The 15,058-nt window shown below is 38.9% G+C and overlaps 2 protein-coding genes across 2 annotated transcripts; one reads left to right on the top strand and one right to left on the bottom strand.

Moving 5' to 3' along the window:
• The first annotated feature begins 160 nt into the window (after positions 1-160).
• On the top strand, positions 161-11,056 carry abcb11a (ATP-binding cassette, sub-family B (MDR/TAP), member 11a). Its single transcript, XM_037976326.1, has 27 exons — positions 161-640; positions 722-734; positions 842-890; positions 1,150-1,391; positions 1,469-1,553; positions 1,641-1,774; positions 1,856-2,027; positions 2,113-2,237; positions 2,314-2,488; positions 2,844-2,957; positions 3,053-3,163; positions 3,239-3,364; positions 3,459-3,662; positions 3,757-3,927; positions 4,010-4,199; positions 4,635-4,710; positions 4,802-4,910; positions 4,988-5,152; positions 5,287-5,391; positions 6,558-6,719; positions 6,824-7,027; positions 7,125-7,366; positions 7,443-7,599; positions 7,679-7,876; positions 7,964-8,170; positions 8,838-8,984; positions 9,101-11,056. The coding sequence occupies exons 1-27, from the start codon at positions 595-597 to the stop codon at positions 9,299-9,301; spliced, it is 3,930 nt and encodes a 1,309-aa protein (XP_037832254.1). The 5' UTR covers positions 161-594; the 3' UTR covers positions 9,302-11,056.
• An 84-nt stretch (positions 11,057-11,140) lies between these two features.
• On the bottom strand, positions 11,141-12,696 carry LOC108240742 (glucose-6-phosphatase 2). Its single transcript, XM_037976237.1, is given in 5 exon segments — positions 11,141-11,652; positions 11,749-11,870; positions 11,928-12,057; positions 12,153-12,262; positions 12,330-12,696. Coding segments are annotated over 5 exon segments (1,092 nt in total). The 5' UTR covers positions 12,548-12,696.
• Positions 12,697-15,058: the final 2,362 nt, after the last annotated feature.

Genomic DNA, 15,058 nt, shown 5'->3' with positions numbered 1-15,058 from the left:
AACAGATTATAAGGCCACTCTTTGTCTGTAAGCACAACATGTCAGCAAAGGTCACATCTTAAAACTCCACAGTGTGTTTTATTTTAATACATATAAAATGGTGTTTAACAAATAGCAAAGGATGCACACAAACTAGGTTTACTGATTGGATTTTGCTTTAAATTTTCAGGCTGCTGGAGATAATTACTGACACGGACCTTATCAGTCTAAATGTACCGTAGATAATGGGAACATGCAGTCACAGTACAACCTGGCAATAAGACAGAATCTCCTCAGATGAGCGTCACACTTGTTGGCGGACACATTTGGGTACAGCACATCTTACTTTTCTCCGGCACCGGCTTTTATTTTTTTCATTTTTTTGTTCTACTTCATCTTTGTCACTTATTGTTTTTGTCATTTATCATTTTGAATCTCGATTTTGTTGTAAAGTTGAGTATTACTGAAGTAAATGCAGCTTGTAGCTTTTTTTTTTTTCGGGTCTTTTTGAGTCTTCACAGCGACTGGGATCAAATATATTTTCTGGTAAATTTGATATTTTTATCTACAGCTGCCAAGTGAATACACACCTGCCTGTAAGACTGGGTGGAAAACATGAAGAAATCATTCAAACTTACAACACCAGGTGCAGATAATAAAGGTAAATGTCATAAATCTGGCAAAATATTGGAAAAGTTCTACATATAAGCAACTTCAAATTTTATTTTTTCTTTTTCATCAGGCATTCAGAATGGGTAAGTTTTTATCAAGACATTTAACATTATTCTTCTGATGCCCTTTTTCTGATCAGTATTATAGCTTTTATGTAATTTGTATATTTGTAATTTACTTGTTTTTATAGAGAAAAAAAGAAAGAGAAAAATACACTAAGTGTTGGATACTTTCAGCTGGTAAATACATTTTTGGTTTCTATCATTGGTTTGTTCATTATTATCAAGAAGAAAGTAAAAAAAAATAAAATAAGGATCTTAACATTTGTAAAACTATAAATGACATTACCAGAAAAGTTGGGATTTGATTTTTTTTTTAACAAAAACTAAAAGATGTAAAGATGAGGCTTGATTTATCATTTTAATAAACAATCTCAGTACTCTGGAATTCAGCCTGTGTATTGGTATAAATAATCTAAGTATAAATCCCTTTTGCAAGTTTCGGTTTGCCACCTGGAAAGACACAGCGATGATGGTGGTGGGCAGTCTGTGTGCCCTCGTCCACGGAGCAGCTGCACCTCTCATGCTCCTGGTGTACGGCATGATGACCAACACATTTGTGGCCTATGAGCTGGAGGTACAGGAGCTTAAAGACCCAAATAAGGAGTGCAGAAACAACACAATCTGCTGGATCAATGGCTCCGTCTATGAAACTCCTGACAACAACACAGTTTACTGTGGGTAAGTCATTAACTTACTGTTGATGGGATTAGTATTGGATTAAGTAGATGCTGTTACCTGTTTGATTCTCTTTGCAGGGTGAATATTGAAGCCCAGATGACCACGTTTGCATATTACTACATCGGTATTGGATTAGGTGTTCTGATTGTTAGTTATTTCCAGGTAAATGTTCTGATTTTAACGCTAACATCTCATGAGTGATAATGTTTGGATGCATAATGAAAGAAACCCCTTTGTGTCATGATTTAGATTGTCTTCTGGGTGTCGGCAGCTGCGAGACAAACTCAAAGAATCCGAAAGACTTATTTCAGGAAAGTTATGCAAATGGAGATTGGATGGTTTGACTGCATCTCTGTGGGAGAACTGAACACCAGGATTTCTGAGTAAGTTTCCTGTCTGCAGGTCAAACTACTGCCAGAGCTGGAAAAACATTTCCCTTATATGTCTTTCTGTTCCTCCCTTAGTGATATTAACAAGATCAACAACGCTATAGCTGATCAGGTGTCTATTTTCATTGAGAGGCTCTCTACGTTTGCGTTTGGCTTCATGGTTGGGTTCATCGGTGGCTGGAAGCTAACGTTGGTGGTCATAGCAGTGAGCCCGCTGATTGGTATAGCTGCTGGAATGATGGCCATGGTAGGAAAAGAACTTTTCTACAGCCAAACATCAGCAGTGGATAATTTCTAATGTTTATGAGCATTGTTGTCTTTTGTTCCTGAAGGCCGTGGCCAGACTGACAGGACGCGAGCTGAAGGCCTACGCCAAGGCAGGAGCTGTGGCGGATGAGGTCCTGTCAGCCATCAGAACAGTCGCAGCATTCGGTGGAGAAGAAAAGGAAGTCGAAAGGTGTTTGGTTAGACTTTAAAGATGACACGATTACCATCTTGTTTGAAACGACACTGACATGTGAAGTGTGTGGCAGGTATGACAGAAACCTTGTCGAAGCCCAAAACTGGGGAGTGAAAAAAGGCTCGATCATCGGAGTGTTTCAAGGATACCTGTGGTGCATCATCTTTCTGTGCTACGCTTTGGCCTTTTGGTATGGATCAAAACTCGTCATTGACACAAAGGAGCTGACTCCTGGGAGCCTCATTCAGGTATGTGAAACTGTAAACAAACTTGAGGCCAGTTGAGGTAAAATTTTAGATTCTGACCTTTTATTTCTACTTGAAAGATTATTTCTGTTGAAAAATACTGACTAAAATAAAATGTGTATTTTTTAAAATACACATTTTCTAAAAAAAAAATCTTTAAAGAACATAATTTAGTGTTTGAATTTTCCTTTAAAATACTTAGGTTTTAAGTTTTACAATTCAATCAAAAACAAAAATGTCAAATTATGACTTTGCTTTGCACTGTTTGATACAAACTCTTAGAGAATAGTTCTTGATATGAATTGTTTGAAATAAATTATACTTTTTTTCATTCTTTGGCTGCTGTGTTTGTTTTCAGGTTTTCTTCGGAGTACTCATGGCAGCCATGAACCTCGGGCAGGCCTCGCCATGCCTGGAGGCGTTTGCTTCTGGTCGAGCAGCGGCAAAGACTATTTTTGAAACAATAGACCGGGTACTAAAATATAATCATAAACTAGATCAAATTTTTATAGATTTAAAAATTAATAGGTCTTTATAAAATAAACATCCATTTTGATACATTCACAGGAACCAGAAATTAATTGTTTCTCAGAGGATGGCTACAAATTAGATAAAGTCAAAGGCGATATCGAGTTCCATAACATCACCTTCTTCTACCCTTCTAGGCCTGAAGTCAAGGTAATTCTATACTTTACTTCATTTATGTTTTAGTTTTTTAAAATTCAAATCTTTAAAAGACAGCTACCTGCTCAGATTTTAGATAATCTGAGCGTACAGATCAAAGCTGGAGAAACCACTGCCTTCGTTGGACCGAGTGGATCCGGAAAAAGCACCACAATCCAGCTCATCCAAAGATTTTATGACCCAAAGGAAGGAATGGTAACAATCTGACTACTCAAACAAAACAGAAAACACAGAGTGAAAGGTTTAAAGGCTTCATTTTGATATATTTGAATGTACCTTCCATTCTCAGGTGACTTTAGATGGCCATGACCTCCGCACTTTAAACATTCAGTGGCTCCGCTCTCTCATTGGTATTGTGGAGCAGGAGCCGGTTCTGTTCGCCACGAGCATCGCTGAGAACATACGATACGGTCGGCCTGGAGTCAGCATGGAAGACATTATCCAGGCAGCAAAGGAGGCCAACGCTTACAATTTCATTATGACTCTGCCGCAGGTACAGCCACACACTGAGCACTGCAGTGTCAAAAAATGTGTGTTGGTTTGGACTTTACATCCAAAATAAATATGCTTTCTTACAATTTCTCCAGAAATTTGACACACTGGTTGGTGAAGGTGGAGGCCAGATGAGTGGAGGACAGAAGCAGAGGATTGCCATTGCTCGAGCTCTCATCCGAAACCCCAAAATCCTGCTGCTGGATATGGCCACATCTGCCTTGGATAATGAGAGTGAAGCTGTGGTCCAGGAAGCTCTGGATAACGTCAGTCAATGTCTGGACGTGACTAACACAAAACACAGCTTTCTGACTTGCTTTTTGGACTGACACTCTGATTGCTCTGCAGGTACGAGCTGGCAGGACCACGATCTCTATAGCCCACCGGCTTTCTACAATCAGAAATGCAGACGTCATTGTTGGTTTTGAGCACGGACGGGCTGTGGAAAGAGGAAAACACAAAGAGCTACTAGAAAAACAAGGAGTCTACTTCACCCTCGTCACCCTGCAGAACCAAGGGTCATCAAACACAGCTATGGGTAAGATTTATATGAAGGAGGAATGCAAGTGATAAACATTGTTTTGGTTATTTAGGGTTAATTAGGGTCATATTCGAAAACAGCTTCATAATTGGTCTCAAGACTGTAAAGGTTCATCAAAATCTTCCAAAAAACAAACAAAAAACCTTTCCTATGTCCTTAGTCTAAAATTATACTTCAAATCTTTACAGCTGACCATATAAGCATATTGGTTAAATACACCTGAGTCCTCCATAAACTACCTTGAGATGAACAGGTTTTAGGTTTTGCTGTCATAATTACAGAAAAATACTGATAGACCCTTGTGTAGCGGAGCATGCAAGCGGGCCGAAGAATCTTACAGAAGCATGCTGAAAGAATTGTTTTTGGTTTTGAAAGATGGAAAGTTTTACAACTTTAATATTATGAGACTGATTTTTTTTTTTCATCTTCCAGATGTGATCAGTGAAACTGAAGATTTTGACTTCAAAGTGGAAAGCTTTAGGTGTGGAAGTTGTCGATCCAGCAAAAGGTACAGCAGTGTGATCTAACAGGCAAAGTACAAGAACAGATGAATGTTTTATCAAGAAGACGGCTTGACATTTTCACCCTTCTTCCTGCAGGAACTCCATTCGACTACGATCTCTGAGCAAGCTGTCAAATGATTTTGTCCCGGATGCGTTATCAGGCAGCCTCAGGATCCCTTCAGATGTGCAGATCACTTCAGAAGATGTACTGAGGATCTAATTTATGCTGTGTAATGTGCTCACTCACAGACTAGACTCACTTTGACTCACATCTTTCAACAGACACCTGAGGATGATGCAGACGAAAATGAGGAACCCGCTCCAGTTACACGCATCTTGAAGTACAACAAACCTGAATGGCCCTACATGCTGCTAGGCTCCCTGGGAGCTGCCGTCAATGGCTCTGTAAACCCCATCTACGCAATCCTGTTCAGCCAGATTCTTGGGGTAAGAGGCTCCTCCCAACATGACTGTACAGTACGCTTCGTGTTACGAGTTGAGCTCGTTTGTTTAGTCAATGTAAACAGTTTGTTCCCAAAAAGTATTTAAGGAATTGATTTCACAACTCTGTGTTTCTACAGACTTTTGCCATCCGTGATCTAGACGAGCAGCGGAAGCAGATCGACAGCATATGTGTCCTGTTTTGCATCGTCGCAGTGACTAGTTTCTTTTCACAGTTCCTGCAGGTTGTTGTTTACTTTTGTTTATTTATTATTTCTTACTTTATCTAAAATCTCACGAGTCAGTGACTCAGTGAGATCTTATCTTTGAGTTCACATGTTGAGATTAAAAACCTAAAAATTTAAGCTTGGCTAATGAGATGAGACACTCTTATCAGATAAATAAATAAACAAGTTATAACTTCAGGCCTTTGAATTATGAAAAGCTTCTTGAGTTCATGTGGCATTCATTGTCTGATTAATGTGACAAGTTTCAATTATTCGAGTCTCTTCCTTCAATCACTGGCTTCTTACTTATGCACACATGTTCATTGTTGAAGCCTCAGGTACACCTTTTGTTTTGGACGTGTGGGTTGGAGAAAATTTCCACTGAAAAGAACGGAAAGAATTCTGGCACGTCACGCAACATGCATGAAGCTACTTTTCATTCCACGTGCTTTTGTCATGGTTAACCTGATAGGTGTCCAAGGAAAGATGTTTTTATATTTTTAATCCTGCAAATCATACATAAAAGAATAGTGTACAGGAATGATCTCATGGAAATTACAGTTGCAAAATGAAAAGTATCATTTCTCCAATTTAATATATTTGTAACAAAAATGTAGCATATTTCCATAAAAATCCCTTTACAGTAAACTATAAAGTCAGATCATTTCATTTTACAATACAATTCTTTAAAATAAACTAAAAATTGTTGGAGACTGGCATTTTAGACTGGCTTTTGTGTAAATACATAAAGTACACAATCGCTGGTTAATTTGATAACTAAAGAAAATCAGGAACTTGTGCTAAGTGACAAGATGTCATTGAGATCTTGAGGATGATTCAGTTAAATTTCAAAACAATGCTGCAAAATAACCCACCACTTCTAAATATGCATAGCTAAAAACAAAAAGCAAAACTAAAAAACTGAAGTATATGTTTGTATTTTGCACAGTTTCATGACTTTAGATAGATGGATAGTTTATTGATCCCTTGTAGGAAATTGCTCAATAGTGATCAATAGAAGCTTTTAAAATAATTTAAAAACTTCAGGAGATACACTGGTTAAGGACAGCAAAGTTAATGTGAGATAACTGAAAACTACAAAATTCATTGATCGGTTATTAAAAACAGCAGCAGAGTAGAATATTTTGTTTTTCTCATAGACTAAGTGGCCTTTATTCTTGCAGGGATATGCGTTTGCTAAGTCTGGAGAGCTGCTGACCCGCCGTCTGAGGAAAGTGGGCTTCCATGCCATGTTGAAACAGGAGATCGGTTGGTTTGATGACCCTAGAAACAGTCCTGGAGCTTTGACCACCAGACTGGCCACGGATGCATCCATGGTCCAAGGGGTGAGTTCAGTTCTTCAGGTCTTCATTTATAGTTCTTATTGAAGTGTTTTTTTTTGGTTTATATTACAATGTTTCTTTGTATGTAACTGGAATAATTTCTTCAGGCAACAGGTTCTCAGATTGGCATGATTGTGAACTCGCTGACCAACATCGGAGCCTCATTCATCATTGCCTTCTACTTCAGCTGGAAGCTGACGCTGGTGATTATGTGCTTCCTGCCACTCATCGGGCTGTCGGGTGTGTTCCAAGCCAAAATGCTGACAGGTTTTGCAAATGAAGATAAAAAAGCAATGGAGACTGCTGGTCGGGTAAGTCCACCGTTCAGTTTAGAACAATTCCAGTGTTTCACCATGCAGACTCAAAGATGTCTGTGAGTTTCACGGCTATCATTAATCCTTCTTCCAGGTGTCTAGCGAGGCCCTTGCCAACATCAGGACCATTGCAGGACTGGCCAAAGAGAGCTCGTTTGTAGAATCATATGAGCAACAACTTGAGCTCCCGTATAAATCTGCCAAAAAGAGAGCCAATGTCTACGGGGCGTGTTTTGGTTTTGCCCAGTGTGTCATCTTCATGGCATATGCTGCTTCGTTTAGATATGGAGGCTACCTGGTCAGAGCTGAAGGGTTACAATACATGCTGGTTTTTAGGTTAGTAAAACCTTTGCTAAACCCATGTCTTAATTTGGTGATCAGCAAACCTCAACACCATTTGCCGTTTCTCCAGAGTGATTTCAGCCATAGTGATCAGTGGGACAGCACTGGGCCGAGCGTCCTCCTTCACTCCAGATTATGCCAAAGCCAAAACCGCTGCTGCTCATTTTTTCAAACTGTTGGACAGAGTTCCAAAAGTCAGCATAAGCCCCTCGGACGGACAGAGATGGGTTGGTGAAATTAACATACTGCTGTTTTTAAACTGGCTTCAATCTTGTGTCGTTCATGAGTCTTGTCAATCACATTTAGGAGAACTTCAGGGGAGAAATAGAGTTCCTGAACTGCAAGTTCACCTACCCAACACGACCAGACGTTCAAGTGTTGAATGGCCTGCTTGTTTCTGTGAAGCCTGGTCAGACTCTGGCTTTCGTTGGGAGCAGCGGATGTGGGAAAAGCACCAGTGTCCAATTACTGGAAAGGTTCTATGATCCAAACGAGGGCCAAGTGGTATGTAATAAATATCTGAGAAACACAAAGTCAGCTCAGTATATCCCAAAGCCAAACTGTCTGTTTTAAATGTGTTTTTATTTTCAGCTGATCGATGGCCGTCCCTCTCATTCTGTCAGCGTGTCCTTCCTGAGATCGCAGATTGGTATAGTTTCACAGGAGCCCGTTTTGTTCGACTGCAGCATAGCTGAGAATATTCAGTATGGAGATAACACACGGGAAATTAGCATGGAAGAGGTTGTGGAGGCGGCCAAGAAAGCTCATCTTCATGACTTTGTGATGACTCTGCCAGACGTGAGTGGAAACTCTTTACATTTGTAATACAACCTCACATAAATTACCGCCTGAATTTTCTCTTCATGTTTCTGGAAGACGTTTGCTTTTCGTACGAGACGCTTTGTCAATGCAAAGTGAAAAGTGCGGCGCTTGAAAACGGAACTGTGAGCTGAAGTAACATGCAAATCACTCTCCCTTCCCTTCCCTCCTTCCTGAGGGTCGTATGAGTCTCGGTCGGCCCGATTCACGAGCGATATGTTTTGGTGTGAAGGAGCAGACTGGTGTCAAACTGATTGGAGATCAGATTGGTCAAACTGACACACAAAACGTTTATGACGGAAAACAAAAATTCAAGCATCTGAAAAAACATGATTTTATTGTTATCAAAAAGCTCCAGACCAGAAGTGTGAATGAGTTGTGGTTAAATCTGCTGTTTCTAAACAGTCGGATTTAACCTGTCATCAAATTCTCACCTTACCTCTTTTATGGAGATTTATTAAAAAAAAAAAAAAAAGAAAAGAAAAAACTGTTTGATCTTGTTTAAATAAAACTGAACAGTTCTACAAAAGCACTGCATGGTGCACTGATTGACATTTTCCTCTCCAATTAAATCAATGTCCTTGGGCTCAGCTGCTGAATGTGTGACCTTTCGGCTTTTCTTCTTCACTGCTTTCAAAACTATTAGAAATACGAGACTCAGGTTGGTGCCCAGGGGTCCCAGCTGTCAAGAGGACAGAAACAACGGATCGCCATCGCCAGGGCCATTGTCAAGAACCCCAAGATCTTACTATTAGATGAGGCTACCTCTGCCCTGGACACGGAAAGTGAACAGGTACGAATATATTTTGATTTTTCATTTGGTTTTATTCTAATTTAATGTGAACTGAATCGCCTCGTCTTCCTCACACCCAAAGAACACAGTGCTGACAGAGTTCTGTTTCCCTGCAGACCGTGCAGACCGCTCTGGATGAGGCGAGAAAAGGACGAACCTGCATCGTCATCGCTCACCGCCTTTCAACCATCCAATCTGCTGACATCATTGCCGTGATGTCGCAGGGCGTGGTCGTAGAACAAGGCACACACAACAAACTCATGGCTAAGAGAGGCGCTTATTATAAACTGGTCACAACAGGAGCTCCTATCAGCTGAACGTTAGACGGTGACAGAGATATGACTTCGTTTTTATGATGGAAAAGGTTTCAAGGCACGGCCAAATGTGAATAAAAAGCAGAATGCAGTCATTTCAAAATTATTTAAACACTATTTCTGCTTATGTTTATAAAACGTAAGCAGTTTTTTTTTATGTACTTTTTTAAAATCAGCACACAATTCAAACAATAACAGCTATGATGACGATCCTGGTATTGCACTATCCTTTAAACTGATTTTAAATAACCCAAACAAATTTAATACTTTTACATGTCCTTACTAATCATGTGCAGTTAAAGCTATTTGTAGTTAATTTATTTATTGGTTTACAACTATTTCAAAGGGTAAAGTTTAAAAACCTTATATTTAACTTTTTTTCCAACTTTGTTTGATTTTTTTTCTGGCTTATTAAGAACTTTGGGTGTCACTTGTGTTTAAAAATCATTTTGTAAATGAGTTTTTTAGACTAATTTATGACTCAAATTTTTCTACATGTGGAAAAGAACAAGAAATATATGCATTGCAATGAAAAACTGGAATATTAAAAATATATTATATTAATAGCAAACACACATAATGCATTTTTTAGTAAATTTATTTATTTAATGAAAGATTTTGTAATTTTAGATGCCAATTTTCTTTCCTTTCTTTCCATCATGGAAGTGTTTTTAGTTCATGTTTGGGTTTGTCACTGAGTTGTAAGTTTGGATGTCTTGTTAAACAGCAATAAAATCAAAAGTTATTGGAGAAAATGGTCATCATCACAGCTATGATGTGAACAATGAATTCAGGAGTTTTGTAATTTATTCCAGAGGACAGTTTCAAAAATAAAGCTTTTTTTGAAAAGAGTTTTTCATGCTCCCTAACATTATAGATCAGAACATCTATGTTGTCATAATGCACCGAGTTGCTGTTGTTGAACTCTTAATGCTAAGTAATAATAAAGTACAGAGACTAATGGATGTCTCTTCAAGCTTGGTTTGACGGGGAGCCTACGCACTTCGAACAGTTACATCATTCAGCAACAGGCCTCAGGTGCATCTGATACTAGGCAACCAGAGTCTGTGAGAAAAGACGTGGAAATGGCTTCTGCTCTGGAGTTTAATTAATCTCCCTAATCGTGTTACATCAGAGACTCTGTTCTACCTCATTACCCTCTGGCTGATTAATATCTGAAATTTCCACGATGAGATTATGTAATACACTCAGAGCAGGACCTACGAACGTCCAGAGTTCATGTGAAGGATTCACTAAGTTGTGGAAAAAGTTAAAGAAAAGTACCATGTTTAGTTGTGATGCTACCCGTAACTGAAGCTGCAAATTCAGTTCTGACATGATGGATTCATAATCCAAAGTTTAATATTTTGCAACTCAATAACAAATAGTTTGATAATAGTTTGCATTTTGTATCTTTTAGCACACATGTTGACTAACATGCAAATGAGGACAAAGTTTATATTTAAAAGAAATTTTTCAAATCTTGTTTATCCTCATTATGATTTAACCTTCTATTTATTTATTATTCAAATGAAGCCATCTTTGCTTAAACTATTCTTGAGCAAAACACTGAACCCTAAATTGTTTTTGAAGGATATCAGGAAAAAGCTTCATTCAGCTCTTCTGAAAGTGATGCATTTTGCATAACTCTCCTAAAAAACACTTTACTATCATATTGATGCAATCAAGCCTTTCATAAACATGTAATTTTACTTAGAATATAATGTCAATAACAAAGGGCAAAACACTGATTCAGCAACACTGAACTTGTATTTAAATAAATCAAATAAAAACATTTAATGAAACATGACTTATGTAGTGAATTGTTGAGTCTTTAACAATCTAAGACAGCTTTCGTTCCTCATCTCTGATCAGCAAATGAACACAGTAAAGAACCACCGCGGCCACGCCAAAGGGCACAGAAGCGCTTTTACAAAATGACAGGAAGTAGAACAAAGCCTCATTGTGCGTGGGCATTTTAATCAAGTCGCACAGCTGCAGAAATGTGAGACTTGCAGCCACGCACATGAGTTTAAACGCAGCTTTGGAGCCATTCTTCCCCTTGCAGCTCTGAACGAACATCTCGGAGTTCACTGCCAGGCCCAGGCCGAACAAGGCTCCCAGGTTCCTCCACAGACCCGCAAAGGGCGTGGTGTCCAGGTGGATCCAGTCAGGGTTAGCACACCACTTCTTGGCTTTCACGACTGACCACAAAGGGTCAAAGTCCAGGAGCTTCAGGAGCAGATAAAAGCAAACGGCGAAGGAGAGAAGGAAAACGTTGACCTGGAGGTACGACTTCAGGCTCGCTCTATAGATCGAGGGAATGTGATCAAACACTTCTGCGACCAGCATTCCTGCACATTGCAGAGGAAAATAACAACAGATCAGTATCTTCAACATGCAATACGACAGAAATTTGACAAAACATGTGACAGCAGAGTGGAAAATACCAGCGATAAGGCCGAGGATGACCTGATGGGGGAAATGTGTTGCAATATAAACCCGGGAAAGGCAAACACTTATCTGAATCACCCAAAAAGTCACCCACAAGAAGGATCTCAGGAAGTGAAACCTGCAGGAATACACATTTTTACTCAAGTAATGAGGAAATCATTTTCCTTTTTGCAACATGCAACATGTAATAAATCTTTACCTTTGAGAGCTTCGGACAGATGAGACACCAGAGGCAAATTTTAGAGCGGAGGTGATCATCACATACCACACACATGACGAGCCCATGGCATGACCAGACGGACTACCTGCACAAAAACAAAACCCACCAGGAACAGGGTTTACAACTTTTCTGTGGTATTTTGTGATAGCATTAGCTCAAACGTGCTGCATGAATACTTACCCGGCCCGGTTTCACAGGTTATGTGAAACTGATCTAAATGTGGTATTGAATCGTTTTGGTACAGGTGAGTTTCCTGCACCCACCAGTAAGGTCGCTGCCCAGAAAGAATCCTGAGTAAGAAAGCATTTGAGTAAAATTTCCACAAAACGAAAGGAAAAGATATCAGTGTTGTCTTACCATTTTAAAATTAGGTTAAACCACTCCCCAATGACAGCCACCCATACCATCTTGGTGCCAACGTCATGGCTGAGGTGGAACCAGAGCGGGAAGTAAATAGAGAAAATATTTCGAGGGTCCCCCACTGTTGACATGAAGCTGAGGAAGCTGCAGTATTCTCTGTAGTTGTTCTGCAGATGCTGTATGGCGAGCACCCCAAATCTGTGGGTAAAATCCATCTGGTTTCCTCTCCGTGTGCAGCAGCACCACGATGCCCTCGCTCATCTTACGTCTCCTTATATCACAACCTGACATCATGGCTCGTTCATCAAAGCCATGGCAACGGCCGCAGCTTGCTCCAGATTCACACAGAAATGCAATAATGTGTTCCCAAACCTTGAGAGGTCAGCATTTTAAGACACGTTAAAAAGACTGTTTACAACCATTAGATGTTTCACAGATGGTTGCTTGTACAATTGTTAAATATTAGCCACTGTAAACACACAAGAGAGAGTGTCCCACGTAACCCCACCTGGATCCTTTCAGCCTGATTAATATTAGCATTCTCACGGAGCAACAGATTGGGCTTCCCCTGAAAAACACACCACATCTGGCACCCACACACAAGTTTATTGGGTGCATTTGCCCTTCTGTCTTTGTACATTAAAACCACAAAAATATGAGCATTTGCATTCATATTTTGTCTGTAAGATAAATTTCATCACCCACCACTGAAAAGCAAAGGTTTGACCATACTGTTTATTCCCGTCTTAGTGTGCATGTGTTTGTTACCAAAATAGCTCATAAAACGTTTTTGGAAATGTTTATTAAATGTTCATCTACAACTAAACAACTTTCGGAGCCATTCCAACTCAAGATGGCTACCACAGCCCAGTCAACCTTAGAAAACATAAAATAGCTTTTATTAAGTCAGTTTTACAGATATTGTGTTCATATTTGGTGCACTTATAGTTAAGAGTCATTTATAACACATTCCACAAGTGCTACTTTTTACACAAGCTTCTGCTTTGAATGTTAGCATTAACTTTTGTAGTCGACGCTGTTTGACTGTTAGCAAAATATCTCATGAACCAATGGATGGCTTTTAATGAAATTTTCAGAAAGTAATCTTTGAACGAACCTTTACAGCTCATTAATGCTTGGAGTCAATCCAGTTTAAGATGGCCACCACAACTAATCAACATTAGCCAAAATAAAAATGGCTTTAACTCAGTCAGTTTAATAGATATTGAGCTAAAAATTGATGCGGTAGTAGCTGAGAGTCATTCACATCATCTCTGACATCTTATAATGTTGCAGAAGACTTGTGCATGAGAGATCATTTTTTTCCAAGGTTTGACCAAAATGGCTACAACTTTAAAACTAGTTTAAAACTTTGGCATGAAAGGTGGCGGGCGATGTGCATTCTCTCAACAAAAAATTTCATTCTGTGTGGATATACAGTATTTAGAAAGTTGACTTGGGAGCCATTTGAACTTTCTCATATTCACCACAAGGTGGGGTATGAGAACCTTCTTTCTTCTGGCTGAAATGAAAATTAGCAGGAAAATGTTGATAAGATTCATGTTAATCCAAATGTAGATATTTTCAGTCAAAATTTGGTTAGAAACAACAGAAAAAACGATACTAGAGAGAATAAATCAATGTTTATAAGTATGTGGATCAACATTTTTCTGACTCTTTGTTTGGTTTGGTTTTTCACTTGTCTCCAAAGACCTTTAGTCCAGATGCACTGGAGCAACAGTTTTATATTTAGTTTCAAATTAGCAATTTAGGAAAAAAAAGAAGAAGAATCTATCAGTCTAACTAGCAATATTCATGGTCTTAAAATGAACTGAGGAGCATAATTGATCCTAAATCTGAATTGCTTCTGATGGTATATCAACTCAATTTGGAATTAAATCAGAAAACACCAAAAGGAAAGATATAATTCATCAAGTTTAATACATACTGTACAAACTACAAACCAAAGCATTTTTCTGTTACCTTTATTTGCACATCTGGGAGTATAGGGGAATGAAGACATCCTAGCAATGTAAACAATGAAAGACAAAACAGCGGAATTTAATTTTCCATTCATTAAAGGAGAAGTCAGATAGGTTATTTGTCATATCTGTAAAGTATGGTCGGAGTATTGGGACATAAGTGACTCTGGAAAGCAATTTTATAACATACAAAAGATGTTGGTGTTGGTAGGAAAGACTTGGGGAAATAGAAGTTGAAAGCATTAAATCATTTAAATCTTAGCGACGCGATTAAAAATGCATTTGGGGAAGGAATGCTAAAAATAAGAGGTCAAATTATGTCACTTTACAACCCCTGGCAAAAAGTATGGAATCACCAGTCTTGGATGAGCACTCATTCAGACATTTCATGCTGTAAAACAAACTCAGATCAAAATCATGATACAATAATAAGGTCATTCCAAGGTGCAACTTGTTGGCTTTCAGGAACACTCAAAGAAATGAAGAAAAAACATTGTGGAAGTCAGTAAATGATACTTTTATTGACCAAACACAGGGAAATAAATATGGAATCACTCGATTCTGAGGAAAAAAGTATGGAATCACTCAAATTGGAGGTAGAAAATAAGGACACACCCAGTCTATTTTCTTTCCCTAAATGGACACCTGTCCCAGATTAGATGTGCCCGTTAGTCTGCAGTTAAAAACACCTGCAGTCATGACACTTTGAAGGGCTGCTGGACGACGTGGAGTAGCAAGAAGCAT

This window comes from Kryptolebias marmoratus, linkage group LG6 (assembly GCF_001649575.2).
Source record: "Kryptolebias marmoratus isolate JLee-2015 linkage group LG6, ASM164957v2, whole genome shotgun sequence".
Lineage (NCBI taxonomy): Eukaryota > Metazoa > Chordata > Actinopteri > Cyprinodontiformes > Rivulidae > Kryptolebias > Kryptolebias marmoratus.
This window is presented reverse-complemented; position numbering and strand designations above follow the sequence as displayed.